This window comes from Mustela erminea, chromosome 3 (assembly GCF_009829155.1).
Source record: "Mustela erminea isolate mMusErm1 chromosome 3, mMusErm1.Pri, whole genome shotgun sequence".
NCBI lineage: Eukaryota > Metazoa > Chordata > Mammalia > Carnivora > Mustelidae > Mustela > Mustela erminea.
Window position 1 is genome coordinate 115,345,597 of NC_045616.1, and position 16,785 is coordinate 115,362,381.

The 16,785-nt window shown below is 43.2% G+C and overlaps 1 protein-coding gene across 7 annotated transcripts in view; it reads left to right on the top strand.

Annotated features, from left to right (window-relative positions):
• The window catches only part of EBF1 (EBF transcription factor 1), a 387,792-nt gene that overhangs the window by 356,093 nt on the left and 14,914 nt on the right, over window positions 1-16,785 (top strand). For all 7 annotated transcript variants that reach the window (XM_032337165.1, XM_032337166.1, XM_032337167.1 and 4 more), the window contains exons 12-14: window positions 13,697-13,762; window positions 14,743-14,920; window positions 15,575-15,754. In XM_032337165.1, coding sequence (XP_032193056.1) covers window positions 13,697-13,762; window positions 14,743-14,920; window positions 15,575-15,754 — 424 coding nt within the window. The remainder of the gene's footprint in view (window positions 1-13,696; window positions 13,763-14,742; window positions 14,921-15,574; window positions 15,755-16,785) is intronic.

The following is a 16,785-nucleotide window of genomic DNA, read 5'->3' on the forward strand; positions in this document are numbered from 1 at the left end:
ATAATAATATGCCTTTGTATACTGGCTTGTGCTTTTTCAAAGAACTTGTACATGCTTTGTTTTAGTGGAGCCCGTCTTCGGAGAGAAGTCGGGAGAGCAGACATCATTCCCACTTACCAAATGAGGAAACAGGAGTGAGCTGAATCCTTCTTCGTAAATCATTTTGTCCCCGAAGGTCACCATTAGTGACAGGGGCCGTATGCACAAATTTCAAATACTGTAATTATCCGAAGCCCAGGTGTTTTTTGGTTTCCTTTTTCTGATACACAGGGAGAAGGGCGGGCTGAGATTTTAAAGGGAAGCATTCTGTTCTGTCTCATACAAACTTGCCTGCCTCTCTGGATCCTGGCCGGAGGGAGAGGAACATGTGACTGACGTTGGGGTGAAGGCTGACTCTGCGGGTAGTGTGGAAGTGAGGGGTGGGGGCTGCGGTCAGTCAGAGACTGCGAGACGCTGGCATGCACGATGTCATCCAGAAACACTGAGCCAAGAATTTTCACTGTTTGGAAGGCCAGAGGTGTCTCCATCCCCTTCCGGTTTATTGAAAGTTTTCCTCAGCGAGCATGAGCGCAAAGGCAGGGAGAGGGGACCCTGCCGCCAGCCCAGGGAGCAGGTAAGGTTACTTAGTGCCTCTCCTGGGGCCAGCCCTGCTTTGTCAAGGTGTTCAAAGAGTACAGAGGCCCAGAGAGTGAGCTCTCCACTTGGACGTGGAGTATGAAAACCAGATCCACCGCGCTGTGCGGTGGCGCAAGCCTCTCCAGCCCCTGTTCCTCCTCCTCCCTGCTGTGGCCCCGACAGGTTGCTGTTGGGCCTTAGAGAATTTCTGCAAGGGGCCCCCTCTGGCATCTAGCATGACTTTAGCACATGGAGGCTCCAGACCCTGCAATGTGGGTCCTCCCCATTCCACGGGAGTCCAAGTTCCAGAGGGCCAGCGGCTTGCGGAGGCCACACAGCTAGCCGGAGGGAGACCGAAGATGTGAGTCCTTGGGCCTGAGCGCCTCACAGTTACCACTGCGTCCTATTCCCACTCTGCCTTCAGATCTGGAAAGCCAGATAATTCTTTCTTGAGGTGACTGGCTCCTCTCCTGTCCCTCGCCTGTTACCTCACCCCTATCCTACTGGAACTCTTGCCAGCTTTCTCTCATTCCCCCACGGAGAGGGGCTGGCGTGGGGACCTCCATGGGGCCAACGGTTTTTCCTGCGAGAGCCAGTCCCTCTTTTAGAGAAAATAAAGCCGTCTGAGAAAAGTAACAAAGGCGGCATTTGTGTATTTTGCTTTATGGAGCTGAAAATATCTGGTAAATTGATCCAGTGGGAGTAATAAATACACATTACTTTATCTTGTTCTTCCTGTCCTATACCCCTGAGCCTTGATAGAACAACACCACTTAATAGACTTAAAAAAGAGTAATTACACTCATTGGGTGTGTGATTTTTCAGCCCTCCCAGCCCTGCCTGACCTTCTAATTTAGCTCACCGTGTCTAACTAATGCATTTATATTCATCTTTTATGAAGCATGTATAGTACAGAATTGACTTTAGAGCCTTTCTCAAGCTGCTCTTCCCAGGTCTCCAATCTGGTTAGTAGGAAGGAGAGGACGAGCTATCCATCTCTATGTGTTCACATATACAGATAACGCATACACATGGCTCACGGCATTTTTTTTTTTATCCTTTATGAAACATAATAAAAAGTATTTATTACATTTTTACTTTAAAGCTTTTATACATTCTAGCATTATTTACAGCTAAACATGCAGGCAAAAGATGCGAGTGTTTTTAAAATGATTACTGTTAATGTTTCTGCTTGTCAGAAGTGCTTAAATTTTCCTGCACTTTGTCTAAAAACTTAGTTCTGTTGCCTTTTAAGAACAACACATTTAAAAGATCTTGCAAGTCAGATTTGCAAACACTGCTGACAGTTTGTGATGAATGATATTGCAAAATTTGCAAGATGTTTGTCATTTCGCACAGCCGACATATTAAGGAGTGGATGAAGAAACGCAAACCCCTGTGGAAAACAACCATCCCAAACAAACACCAAAACAAACCTCAAGCAAACCTTGAACCCAGAGAGCGCACACACCAGAATCTCTCACCCGGGTTTTCTCTCCCAACTTCCCACTCAGCCAGTGGAACCCAATTGTTCTCAGTGCATTTTCTCTCACCATATGGTCTCCTCATTACCATACACTAAGAGTCCATATGGGAAACTTGTGAAATGAACTGTATTCATTTTAACTGCCAGATGAGCAGCCTTTTGCTTTGCAAGCTTAGCTTAAGTCATCTGCTGTCTTCACGTTGTTATGGCAACACGGTACCAATAAAAAATTCTAATCTACTGTAAGTGATCACAGTATTTTAAGTGCTTGCCTCTAACTGCCCTCAAAGGGGAGGAGGGAAGAAGGGCTGTATTCTTCCAAGGAGCAAAGGGCGGCTCTCCATTCCAGCAGGTGTCAGGAAAGAAGCTGGTGAGTGGGGGAGAGATGTCGGGGTGGCTGGGTAGCCGACCTGGGTCGGAAGGTGTGTGGATTGCAGAGGGACGGATGAAGTGAGGAAGCACTAAAGGCCCTCCGGGAAGGTCTAGGGAAAACAAAAACAAAAACAAACATTGAATGTCAAAAACCATAGTTCTTCCAGGAGACGCGTTATCCTCGGCTGGTGCGGTGCAGCCTGACACAGATAAGACTTGGGCTTCTGAACTACATAGGCAGCCAATCCATTATGGTCTTTTCTCCTTCATTGGCATGCGGAAAAATCTCAGCCTCCATGAGCCTGCTCTTCCTGTACGTGGGAATTAGTCATTTCCAACACCATGCTAATTAAGAGTACCTTAAAGTAATGGAAGTAGGCAGCAACATCTTTAAATATAAATCATTTTCACCTCCGCGGGCCACATGATATGTTGCATCTCTGTCGCTCTATCTGTATTGAAAGTGAATGTTTATAGTCTCAGTTCATCAGTTCACATTAGCCTCATGCTGAATATTTAAACACAGAACAATTTGAACACACCATGAAGGAAGACAGTGACTGCACTTTCATTTGGAACAGCAAGGGCTCATCTAATAATAATTTAGTAAATCAGCCATTTAGTGGCTCGGTTGTGCACTGCATTGTGCCAAATATTATTCAGTTCAACTGTACACTCGCAGAATGGAAATTCAGACTCCACTCACAGGCACTGTTTTTGCTCAATGGAGAGACGAGACCCAAAATCACCCTCCCTAAAGAGCGTTTGTGTTTAGCGATTTATCATAAATACAGAGCTGGGGCAAAATAAAACTAGAGTCGGCTGTATACAATGTATTCTAATTATGCTTTTATTGTTTTAGTCTTTATGCAAAGACTATCAGTGATTCAAAACCTGCAGTTGCATTGGTGAAAATACAAATAAGAAATCTTTGCATAACCACGTTGTCTGTTAGCAGAAAGGGGGATAAGTAAGGGTTTCAGGAAAGAGCAAAGAAGAACCTGTCATCTGTAACTTCCACGCTGTGACACTGGCCACCCTCTCACCTTGGTCATTCATTTATGTTTGTCATTTGAGGAAACTCTATTAGCATTTTACCCAGGAACCAAAATGACTCGACGCAGACAAAAATACAGAAACAAAAGCAAAGCATATGGTGTATTTAACTCTTGGAAAACATACACTTGAGTTTGAGGACAAGAAACATTTTTGTCTCTGCATTCTCTTGTCAAAGCACAAATTATGGAATGCAGCCCCCTTTCCTCCTCTCTCCCCTGTGTTTGCCAGAAACCTCACAAGCAAATTCCACAACCTGTTTTGATAATATGCTCAAGTTAGAGGCTTGGTGGCCCCTCAACTTATGCCTCTTGTGTTGGGGGAGCTTAGCCTTGTCCTGTACGCCCCCGAGACTGAATATAGAACCCTTGGGGGGGCGGGTTTAGGAGTATGCATTTCTGGAGGGAGACAGATCGTAGTTTCATTTAAAAAGCCCATGATCCTCACAAGAGCTGTTATTTTCCCTTCGACTTGTTTTTTGGTACGTTATTCCACTCGTCATTATTGCATTGGGCCCATTTCAGAGATGAGGACACTGAGGCCCAGAGAGGCCAAGTAATCTGCTCAAGCTTATGCAACTGGTAAATGCAGGTTTTCTACCTCACCTGCCTTCCTCCCTGGTAGTCCGTTCAGAATCTAACAGTGCATATTGACTCTAAGAATGCAGATCATTTGCAGAAGTTCTCTGGGAAACAAGCGATGGTTATCAGTATTAGTGTTGGCTACGGCTCAGTTAAGCACGGACTATACATCTGCTGAGCCAGGTGTGAGTATCAACCTAGCTTTACAGATGGGGAAACCGAGGCAGGCATTCACACCGCTGGTCAGTACCAGAGCACGGATTTGAGCCAACTATGCTGAGCCCCAGAGCTAGTATCCTTAAGCACTGTGTTCTAGAACTAAGAAAAAGGAATTTTAAGAGAAAAGGTGATTTTGCTTTCCAGTCCTAAAAACATCCTCAAGCTTGTCCAGGACTGGGGTGGGGGTGGGAGGTGGAGGAAGAGGGAAATGGTAGCATGGACTGAACTTAATTCAGAAAGGGCTGAGCCAAGCAAAAGTGGCAGCTGGCAGTGTGAATTAAACACATGCACATACGGACACTGGAGATCATTCTTTTTCTCTTTAGCAGCAGAGTCATTGTCGTTGGGACCTGTAATAGCAGTTAGCCGTAGCTGAATTCTGGAAACTCTTCCGAGTTCGTTTTTAGCTCTGAGCTCTTGAGGAGGAGGATCACGTTGACCCTACTTCACATTGCACCCTGTGGGCAGGGGCATTGAATATGATTACTCCTCAGTTCAGGGAGAAGTCACAGGAGGAACAAGGGGCTAACTCCTGTGTCCCTCCCCACCATCCAAAACCTTCCTCTTAAACGGAAGCCCTTAGAAACAGACACTAGGAGGGAGGTCTTCAACCTTGCTCACTATTTCCAGCCTTGAGTTACACTTCAATTAAACATCAGAGTAATCAGAACAGCCCCGGCAGTCTCGAGGCAGTGGATTTTAATTGCAGTTATACTCAGGACCATCTGTAAAGCCCTGGGAATTTACAGATATCATTCGTCTGGAGGTGCATATAATAGCCGATGATGTTCGACAGTTTAAGAACCAAAGCAAACTCTGTTTTTGCCTCCCTTGGATATCCTTGAAGTACAACAGGGCTCCAGCATGCACATATCACTTACTCAAGTTTAACGATATGTACTTGTCCAGAAATACAAATATACACGTACATTTGTGTACACACACCCCAAACGCATAGACACAGAAGTACGGATACATAGGTACGGCAATAAATTTCTCTGTTTACTCAGTGGTCCTTCTACTTTCCAACTAGACATTTATTCTGCTTTGCCCCAGGGAAAGGGAATCCACAACCCAAAGACAAAGAGAAACAGAAGTAGTTAATTTTCGGCCTTTGTGTTTCTAGGAGCCCAGACCTTGGGCAACTTTAAAGATTTTCAAGGGTAATTTTGACTCTAGGCAGTTTTTGTTTCATGTGCTGACTTTACAACCTACCCCTGAAAAAGGCACCTCTGTCCGTAGCCTTCTCTTTAAGCAGAGACTTTTATCCTGATCAGAAAGTCGATTTCCAAGGCCACTCAGCAGGACCTAACCCAGAGCGTCGGTCTTAAACCAGTACAATGAATTGGAATAAGAAGAGCCGGCCAGAGGTTACCGAGTTCAGCTCTGTACCTCCAAGCAGGTCATATTCACAAGGGTGCAGACACCATCTTTCACTGTATTTGTGGCGGGAAGCACCCCAGGCTCCCATTCACCAATTACCATGACACCATTTAGAAGAGAATGCCAGGAGACCAAAAAGAGGGGGGAAAGCCATTGTCATAACTCTTCGTAGAAATACCTGGTTTCACAATTTATACTTAACTGCTGACACTTGAAAAGTCGAACATTTTGGTAAAATGAATCAAGCTGTAATGTTTCTTTTATGAGATCCCCTTGTAGGAAAGGGAGGGTTGGCACCTTGTGGAGACCAAGCTTAGTTATCCATCATAGCAGTCAGCTGTCCGAGCCGGCTTCTCAGAGGTCACGCGATCGAACCGACAGCTCTTGAAACTATATTATTGCTTACGGAACAGGAATTGGGGCACCAGATAAAAATTACCTGGTCTAATAGGCAGCGAACAATTTTCACTCAATAAAATTAGAAGCCAAATCATTCATTTCATAACACTCTGGCTAATTTATTTGTTGACCTTTTATTATCCATAGCTCTTCAGTGGTATTAACTGCAACTCAGACAAAATCTCTTGTTCATTTCACTTCCATTGATTTTTTTTTTCCCCATTGAGGCAGTAACGGCTGCTTGAAAACAGCCTTTTTCTTTCCACTGTAAAAGTCAATCATGTAAGTTAGTATGTCTTACGTTGATATAGCTGCCTTAGCTTACAACCTACTTTAATTTCATGTGATTCAGAAGTCTTCTATGCCATGTTTGTAACAAAGGCACAGCTCTCTGACGTGCCTCTGGCCACGTGGCATGATAGTGCGTAGTGATATGTTTGCGTAGGAAGAGGGCTCTCATCTAATCTGGAGAGAACACCGACTTTAAAATTAGAGAAGGTGCTGATGACCCCCCACATTTTCTTTAGACTGAACAAGAACGCCTTCGATGCCTTTTGTACTAAGAGCAGTAGAATCTTTCAGATTACTGAATTCCTTTGTTCTGAAAATTTCTGCAGATTTTAATTGTGGCTTGACTTTTATTTTTCTTTAAAGACTGTGGGCAATAAGTATGTGCTCGAGCGTTCTGTAAGCTTCAGCTGAAACTTCTTATATAGTAAAATACTATGAAGTCTTTAGGATGCAGGGTTGTAAAATATAATTGTTCCACATTTGGCATTTTATGCCTCCCTAGAAATAACCACTTGCTACCTACACCTCATCTATGCTCCTCCCTTCCATTTCAATTTACTCTAAAGTGGTCTTTAGCCATAATGAGAATGCCCCTTTCAACAGAAACATGTTTAATTATATCTATGCTAAATGTAAGTGACTCTTCTCAGTCATAGGGCTTCTGAGTAAAGAGTGCTTAAAGTGTGACACGAAAGGTTTCTAATGATCTGCGGTCAGCTCTCTTTTGAGTTCCTATTACCAGAAAAATGAAAAATTTGAGGAATGTCTCAGAGGATCGGAAACTAAACAGTCCTCAAGTATTATTTGGGTTTGTTTTACTCCTTCCCTCCCTGCCCTCATGATATGATTTTTTAGAATGCAAAGTCTGCCATTGTGGAATTTTCCATTAGGCTGAATAAACACCAAAGACATTGGGACAGAAAACTACCCTGCTCAGAAATCACCTCTCAGTACAACTAGTATTTATCGTTTTGTACATCAGTCTCTGCAGGGAATGGGCTACAAGGAACTTCCAATCAGTTTTTCAGCTTGCGGGCGTTCCGATCAGCCGTGTCACCCAGACTTTCAGAAGGAAGCAGGGAAAGAGCTAGAACTTAGAGGCTAGTGAGCTGGGTATACTCTGCCAAATCTGGACCCTTTGGTAAACTCTGGAGTGAGGAGGCAAATAAAATGAATGCTGATGCCATTGACAGATGTTTATCGCCTCTAACCCGAGAGTGATCCTGCCACCCCACTCCATTTTATGTTGCTGGTATTTGGGGCCATTATATCTTGGATCTCCTGATAAAGCAAAGCATATTGACAATAAATGCGTGTCAGGCAAATGTGTAGGGACAGAAAGGTATTTTGCTTCTTTCTCAGGAATCGCCCAAGTCAACCTGACTTTGTAATTTAGCTTCTGTTTTCTTCTACGTCCTGCAAAACATTTCCCGCCCGAGGGAGCATAAAGCCAAGTACAAATTGTCCTCCCAAACTGCTGAAGTATCCCTGGGCCTTAATATTATAGGGGGTCTCCAGAGTCTTCAAAATTTGATTCAGAAATTTGGAAATTAATGTTGTGTTGGTAAAGGGGTATTCCACTGGCTTTATGAGTTGGTGTATGTGCTATGAATGAAGGAAAGTTCAGGCCATCTCCCCTGCTCATCTGGGTTTGAATTACTTGGAACACTGAATTGGGTTTATAAACAGATGCCGTATTGGGCAGTTAGACAAACGTCCATTTCACCCTAGAAGATTAGATGTGGCCAGTGAATATGAGCTTATTGCCTGTACGTCTGAGGGCAGACATTGGGGAGAAGATTCACATAGCAGCAGAATAATTCCCAGAGTTTTCACCATCATGAACCCCAAAGAAAGACGAACTAGCCGTATCTGCATATCAGACACAATATGCCTGGTTCTCAAGACTATGCAAATACCTAAGTATTTCTAAGGGTCTAAGAGTACAGTTAATAAAAGGCTGATGTGCATCAAGACCAACCTCATGTTGTTAGCAGCCTATAACTTGAGATAATGTCTGTACCCAACATGATTCATTATATTAATCACAAAATTAAAATGTAAGCACAAGCCAGCAGGAGTAAAAGAGCAAATTCATAAAAGAAAAAAAAAAAGTGTCATGAAAAAACCCCACAGTGATCAAGACTTGACCTTGGGGAATTTATATATTGGATTAAAAGGTCTGGAGCCAAATAGAACACCAAATTTAAGTCTTCTGTTTTTAAAAACCAGGCCAAATATATGCCTTTGTCATTTCATCATATAAATCAAGCTAGTACTTTTGAAAATCAGAAACTATCTCAGAATAAACTTTTCAACAAGGATTTCTCAAGGCCCATGGTCTACTGGACATTATGCTAGGGGCTTAGGGAAGGCGATCAGATACTCATGGCCTCAAAGGGCCTACAGTCTAGCGGTGGAGAGTGAAGACTAACACAGTTAAAATCAGAGGAAAATGAGCCCACAGCATCAACTGTTGTGCTGTGCTAGAGGGAACAGTCAGCACCATTTCTCAGAGGAATGAGAGAGATTAGAAGCTGGGTGAGGGTAGAATTCCTTCTGATGGAAGAGCATAATTCTCCAGAGCAAAGGCTGTGATACCTAGCACCCGAGACTAAATCCCTGCTCAGCCAGTCGTCAGCTGTGTGGACGCAAGGAAAGTTGACCCTCCTTTCTGAGTCTTGGTTTCCTCCTCTGCCACATGGTGGTATAAACAGCCCCTTAACAGGCTCTCTGTGAAGACTGGATGGGTTCATGTTCCACTTTCAATAAACAACAATTATTTTTATCATTAATCAAACCACCAACACCACCTTCATTCTCGGGCTTTGGAGGATGAGGAGGCATTGTGAATGGGCACGGGTTGAAGTCAGCATTCCAAATAAAGAAAAGGTGAAAGGAGAGAAGGTCTGGAGATGGGAAAGAGCCAACATTTTGCTTCTAGGCTAGGGAGGACTAGCAAGACCAGAAGAGAGAGCAGTTCTTCAGATGTGTAGGGAGAGGAGACTGGATAAAGACGGTAGGACCGGATGATAGGGAGAATCTTTTGTAACCCCATAGAACCCTGTACCTTAATTCTGGGAGGATACTCTGCCTTGGAAAGTGCTAGAGAGCAATGTTGTTTTGTTGACTATAGGGGCAACGGGAAGCTCAAAAATTATTTACCAATTGATGGAGTTGCAACATAGGAAGTAAAGATGAATCTTCCTTCTGAATTTGTAGTCCATTCAGCATCTTTATTATAAAGGCTCTGAAGCATAAGTAAAAACCCATAACAATTATGCTTTAACTGTTTGTCAGATTTGGGTTTCCCCAGTGTTTCTGTAGACTCTCAATAGTTTATCCCCTTTTTTCTTTGCAGAACCCCATTCACATTATCATAAACTAGTGGTCCTAATAGGACAGGGGAAACCAGTTTTTAACTGTGAGAGAAAATAGATCAGTGAAAGTTGTTGTTTTTAAGGAATAAACATTTTTTGTTTCTTTAAGAGAGGAGATCCAAGGCCATGAAAAGAAAAATAGTCTGAATAAGGATGTAGATTGGAAAACAAGCATTAGCTCTATAAGGAGACTCTGGGGCTTTTCAATATTTAGGATAGTAGTATTTGTCTTCTTTATTCCCTACTGGGATTTTTTTTTTAATCCAAGGATAGGATTAATTATCTTAGAAGAATCTAATCTCTACCTTCATCTTTTAAACTGCAAGCTGGGAGATGTTTTAAACATTATGAAAAGAAGAGAAAATCTCTCCTGACAAATAAATGCCTTGAAAAATTAGATATTAGTACTAGTCAAGTGCTCTTTCTTTTCAGAAATATTAAAATTGCACATTAGAATGGAAGGATCCTTATACTATACTCTCTCCTAATGCCACAAAAAATAAGACTTTAGGAACAATTTCAGAGACAAAAGATTATATGAAACATCCAGTTCTTCCCCTTATGGGAAATTTCTTTCTTTCTTTCTTTCTTTTTTTTTAACATCTCAGGCTCAATCATTTCCTAATGTGAAATTACAGATTTTTCAAATTACCATATAAAACTGCGAAAAAATTACACTTGTGACCACAGAAGAGATAGCATACACTATCAATTTGATTTTAAAAGGCATACATCTTTTATACTACCTGTCATTTTTATAATGCCTTTTACAAATTTAATCAATACATTTTAACATTCTATATACTTTAAGTGCAATATACAATAAATATTCAAGTTTCATCTTAAACATGCTTTAGCCTTTAAATTGTTAAAACTGCAGTGCCCTTTCAATCTACTTACATAATGTCATAAAATATACATTTCAAGGTAAATGAAGTCAGCTACTTCAATTTAGTCCCTCAAACTGGTAGTAAATGAGAGGTTAACACTATGGTGCCAAACCCATTATTGAGTAAATTTAGCACCTTGGACAGCTCTGTAAAATCTTTATTGCTTTCCTGACCTGCTCGTCATGTTCTGTCTGTGTGTTCAGTGGCTCTCAGCTCTGATTGAAAGGCAATATATTAGATCCCCAACACAAACACGCTTGGGGGCTAGTTCACTGGGAGCGTAATGACATGGAGGTGAGAGCAATTTTCTGGTCACCAAAATCCAAGCACCTTGCAGGTCCATTGCACTAACTCATAGAGGACCCAGAAATTTCCTTTCTTCTTCCTATTTGCAGAAATAGCTAATAGAAGCTGAATCACACTGGCAAAGCTGAACCAAATGTGGGCTATTCCTTAAATCCTTATGTCGATTCTTCAGCAAAGGACATTTTAGTAGGGGCAAGGTACCATTTAAGGAAATCACTTTCAGGACAAAAATGCAGATTCACTCTCCATAAGACCACTGGTCTGAAATGATGTTGGGTTAATGACTCTCCTATGGCCATGTGCCTAGTGGGAAAGTGTGACCCAGCTCCTTGGGTAGAAGAAGGATGTAACTTTATGAAGCAGGACTCACATGTTTCATTTTCAAAGGATTAAAGGGTGATTAGAGCTCTCAGTATTGCATAAGCAGAAAAAGAAGCAGTTGGATTGTGTCATTGGAAAACTTTGTCATCAAAAATATATGAGAGTAAAATGTATAGCATACACAAACAGTTGGAATTTTTTCAGGTTTATGAAAATTTCAAAGTTTTTAGAGTTTATTTTGAATTTCCCTCCTCCCTGGTTCTGTTTAATTAATTAAAATAAGCACTGTGCAGAGTCCTCGGGGATAGTATTCCAAGACTGAAATTTACAAGTGCCGTTTCCGACTGCACCTCATCTTGCTTGTGACAAACAGGAGACTTGTTTTTTGTTTTTTGTTTTTTTCCCTAAAATGAAAAGAAAGAAAAATACCTTCACTGCCAAACCCAAACACTGGTATAAATATTTATTTGGAGAAATAAATGAATGTAGACACAGAGAAGTCAAATCTTAGTAAATAAACTAACTTGATCCTATTTTGTTTTAATCTTTCCTAAGAGCCAGAAAAAGCCATGAGGTTTTAGTGAAAGCAGCACAGGCCGAATTTGATATGGGGATAGGGTTTAGTGTGGCCATACTGTAGTAAATTATTAACTGCTGTGGTCAGACAATACTGGGAACAAAAAGTGGTAAATTATCTTGTAGCTTGCATTAAAAAAATAAAGAAATTATTTCAGATATATTGATTCAAACTCCACTGATTATATAATGCTTTTGACTCCTTACATGAAAAATAACTGAACTGTTTTATAAATGGGGTCTAGCAACTTAAGGCAAGCATAAATGTTTATTGAGAAGAGAAAACCCCTCTATCTCATTTTTGAATTTAGGACATTATATATGTCATAGGTAGATACTGCAGTATGACAACTATTTTATCTTATAGAAAATTTAAAATTGAAAAATGCTAATATGTATCTAAAAGCTTGTCATTTCAAGAGTTGTTCGAGGATTTTTGAAGAGGCTATGGTGACAGCAAAATGAATGTAATTATATCCCTATTTTATGATCAGCGTCTACAGTATATGAAAATTGAACTCCGTTGCTTCTCCATGTGGAAATCTACTGTGTAAAATATTTAAATTTAAACTTCTTTTTGAAACTTTACTTATGCTCCCCCCCCACCAAAAAAATGTAAACATAACTTCTTACAAACCCCCTCTGGTCATCAGGCTGAACCTTTAGGTTTGCTTCTCTGATAAGCCTCCATTTCACAAGCTTTACTTTCCTCTTCATCTTCCAGTAGAAATTAATCTGCAGGAAGGGCAGAACAAAGAGGGAGCGACTTCTTTGGGTTGAAGACAAAAATTACCATCATACACACTTTTGTAGAGTGGGCTGTTTATTAGAAATAAGCATGCAGACAAACCATAAGTGACTCTTAATCTCACAAAACAAACTGAGGGTTGCTGGGGGGAGGGGGGTTCCGAGAAGGGGGGTGGGGTGATGGACATTGGGGAGGGTATGTGCTTTGGTGAGTGCTGATTCACAGACCTGTACCCCTGGGGATAAAAAAACATGTTTATAAAAAATAAAAAAGAAATAAGCATGCAGGCTAAATATGAAAGCCTACCTCGATGAAAAGAAGGAGTTTTTCTTCTGGAATGAAAAGCAGAGCGTATATCTAGGATAAGAGTGAATGAACAAATGGGGAAAATGACAAACAATCCTGAAATGACAAACAACAGCAAAGGATTGTTATAAAAGAAACAGACTCTGCCAGTCATGAAAAGTGGTGCAGAGGGAGCTTCCGGGGGCAGGAGACTCCTTTTGTAAGGGCCTCTGACCAACGGCGCATTGCCTCAGAAATGTGGGTTTACTCCATCACTCCCTTATATCCTGGCTCTGCCACACAAGGGAGATAAACAAAAGAAGTTTAATGCTACATGCTTCTAGTAGCCAAAGATTGATTGGAAATCCCTCGAAAATGACCCGTCTGATAAGGTCATGGTTCCTGGAATAAGCAATTAAGTACTAAATAAACACATCTTAGGGATTCATAACATGCACTGAATGACATCGATTGTAGTAATCTAGTAAATGACCTCGCAATTGTATTCAGCAATAAACGTATGAGTGCTTTATCGTGCCCATGGCAGACTATCGAGTGATGTATTTTATCTTGCAGTACCAATGATGCTCACCTTTTGACTCAATTAAGTGTGTGTGTGAACAGGGATAAATTGGTGATTTAACACCATTCTGGGGTTCCCCGAGCTAACTGCCTTGAAAGCAGTGTATTCGCCAAGTATGGCCAGAGGGAGCCGGAGCGCGATCTTGTGAAAAGGGAACAACAACTGGCCGTCACTGGGAAGATTGCCTCTGCTTGTCTCTTGACAGGAAGTCATCCTCAAAAGGGCCGCGGATCTGGTGGAGGCGCTCTACGGAATGCCACACAACAACCAGGTGAGCGGCCCGGGGGCTCGGACCTGCGTGGGCCTCCACGTTCCGTGGAGGAGCGCAGAGTCCACAGTGCGTCGAGGAAGGGCCAAGAAGATGAAAGCCACTTGCCGTGAGTTCAGGGCCATCCCGACGTAACACGTCAGGCTAATCAGTGCTTCTCTCCTGTTTTGTACCTCTTTTACGGCCTTTTCTGTGGAATCATTTTCCTCAGGAGAAAAGGTACTCCGTTTAAAGTGAATCTTCCGCGGGAGCGTGCTTCATAATTGAGGAAGAGAGTTACTGATGTTTTATTTTATTCCTCTCAGGTTTTCAAGCAAATTTAGGAGGAAAGGGGAGGGGGGTTTAATTTCTTCTCCTAAAACGCATAATAAGACCTGAATATAATTGTCTGCTTCTAGTCACGGAGCGAGTCTCCATATAGGATTCACATTGCTCTGGAAACGAGGAGTCTGAGCAATCATTCACTCTTTTTTTTGTGTCCCTTGAATCAGTGTCCAGAGGACAGAGTTCCATGAACAGTCAGGGACACAAGGAGTCATTTACAACCCGGCCTTAACTTTAGCAGGGAGAGGAGAAGCCGCCTCTGCGTGTGTGTGTGTGTGACGGGTCAGGGGGTTCCTGTGTGTTACTGGCCACGAAGGGAAACCCCACGCTGTCCTACGCAGTGAGGCAGTGTGGAAGGACGGCTCAGACAGTGGCCCTTCGAAGTCAGGCAAACAAGGTTATGCAGCCCAGCTGTGTCCTTACACAGGCAAGTGTCCTTAAGTGTGAGCGCTTCACGTCTCTCTGTGCCTCAGCTCCCCCATGTGCACTATGGGCCCAACGATGATGTCACTTGTCCCAGCTTTGCTCCAGGTTTGCTGAGAGGTGTGGAAGTTAATGCCCTGAGCACCGAGTCTGGCATAGAATAAACACTGGAAAGGATGGTTTTCCTGGGAGGATGACTAGGCGTCGCTAAAGGGGATATTCCTTTTACTTTGCAGGAGATTATTTTGAAGAGAGCGGCTGATATCGCGGAGGCCCTGTACAGTGTCCCCCGCAACCACAGCCAGCTCCCGGCCCTCACCAACACCTCGGTCCACGCAGGGATGATGGGCGTCAACTCCTTCAGTGGACAGCTGGCTGTGAACGTCTCCGAGGCATCGCAGGCCACCAACCAGGGTCAGGGACCTGCCCTCCTCCCTCTCCATGGCCCTGCCCCTTCCCAACCTCAGACTTTGTCATGCTCCCGTCCGGCCCCCAGACCCCGCCATTTATTTGACACAAAAGAGTTGTTATTTAAAAACGTTTTCTTTTCCCAAAGGGGGGATTCCTAGTTTGTATCAGACACTGCTGTGGATTCGGGGGGATAGCTGTCACGCCTGGCAGTGTGCTCTCGGAGGCTGGGAAGGACGCATGCACTTAGCCTCCTCTCCATTTGACTTTTCACCGTAAACCATGAATGACAGATCGCCAAGAGGGCTGGAATTAAAGTTCTGAGGGGCCAAAGCACATCATCCTCGCCCAGGGAATAGGAACCTGTTAACTCCAGGGTACATCTCTTAGATTGGGATTTATTTCTGCTCCAAAATGATAATTTATAGGCCCTGCATTGCCACTTCTCACGGCCCCGCTAAGTATTTATGATCTCCTAAGAAATGTGTGTTTTGCTCGCTTCCCATTTTAATCACAGAGCTAGTGCCACCAGCCCACGCCCATGAATCACCCGGCCCCTTCCCTCTGGGACGCGGCGATGGGGCAAGAACCAGAGACCTTCCTGTCCCCGAGCCTTCCCGGATTGTCACCCTCATGCCCAGCTTTGCCCCCACCCCTCAGGTTTCACCCGCAACTCAAGCAGCGTGTCCCCACATGGGTACGTGCCGAGCACCACCCCGCAGCAGACCAACTATAACTCCGTCAGCACGAGCATGAATGGATACGGCACAGCCGCCATGTCCAATCTGGGCGGCTCCCCAACTTTCCTCAACGGCTCAGCTGCCAACTCGCCCTATGCCAGTGAGTAGATCTGTGTGTCCTGCATTTCTGTGTGCTTCTGCTCCAAGAACTGGGCATCGTGTGGTGTGGCCCACTGTGCAGGTCTCCTCAGTCTGAGGACCCCCACCCAGGTGAAGCTAGGAAAGATGTCATTTGTCTCCTGCAGGAATCTCTGCTTCCCACCCCCTACTCACCTTCCTCAACCCAAGGTCTCCCTTGTTGTCAGAACTTGGCTAAAACCCAAAGCAGCAGTAGGATGTCATCACCAGAACCCAGGTTTCAAGTTGGAATGGAGATGGGTTTGACCCTAGCTTCTCCCAGTTCCCAACTGGCAGCCTTCTGCAAGTTCTCTCCTCTCCAAGCCTCAGTTTGCTCATCTGTATAATGGAGAGGGAACTAACACCCACCCCATACAGTTATGAGACTTTGAAAAAGTTATGCATGGGGTGCCTGGGTGGCTCAGTGGGTTAAGCCGCTGCCTTCGGCTCAGGTCATGATCTCAGGGTCCTGGGATCGAGTCCCGCATCGGGCTCTCTGCTCAGCAGGGAGTCTGCTTCCTCCTCTCTCTCTCTCTGCCTGCCTCTCTGCCTACTTGTGGTCTCTCTCTGTCAAATAAATAAATAAAATCTTTAAAAAAAAAAAAAAAAGAAAAGAAAAAGTTATGCATGGAATGAGCTTGTCCTGATGCCTGATCCACAAGAGACGGAGTCAGGAAATCTCATCATCAGGATGTCGGAAGGAAGGATGGTAAGAGAAGCAGCTAGTGCAGCATCAGCACAAGCTAAGACTTAACATCTCTCCCTATAGGAATAGGACTCCTTTGATGATGTTGTTGTTTTAATGCTTGGAATTTTTTCCCCTTTTTGCTTGATATGTACTAAGAAACAAACAACAGCAACAGGAAACAGCAACAACAGGAAACAGCAACAAAAACTTCATTTTTTCCAAAAAACTGGCAAGATGAAAAAAACACATACACATTTTTTTTTAATTTATGTCTGTCTGTCTGTCTGTATGTATTTATTTATTTTTTTGTCTTGCCCTTGCCTTAA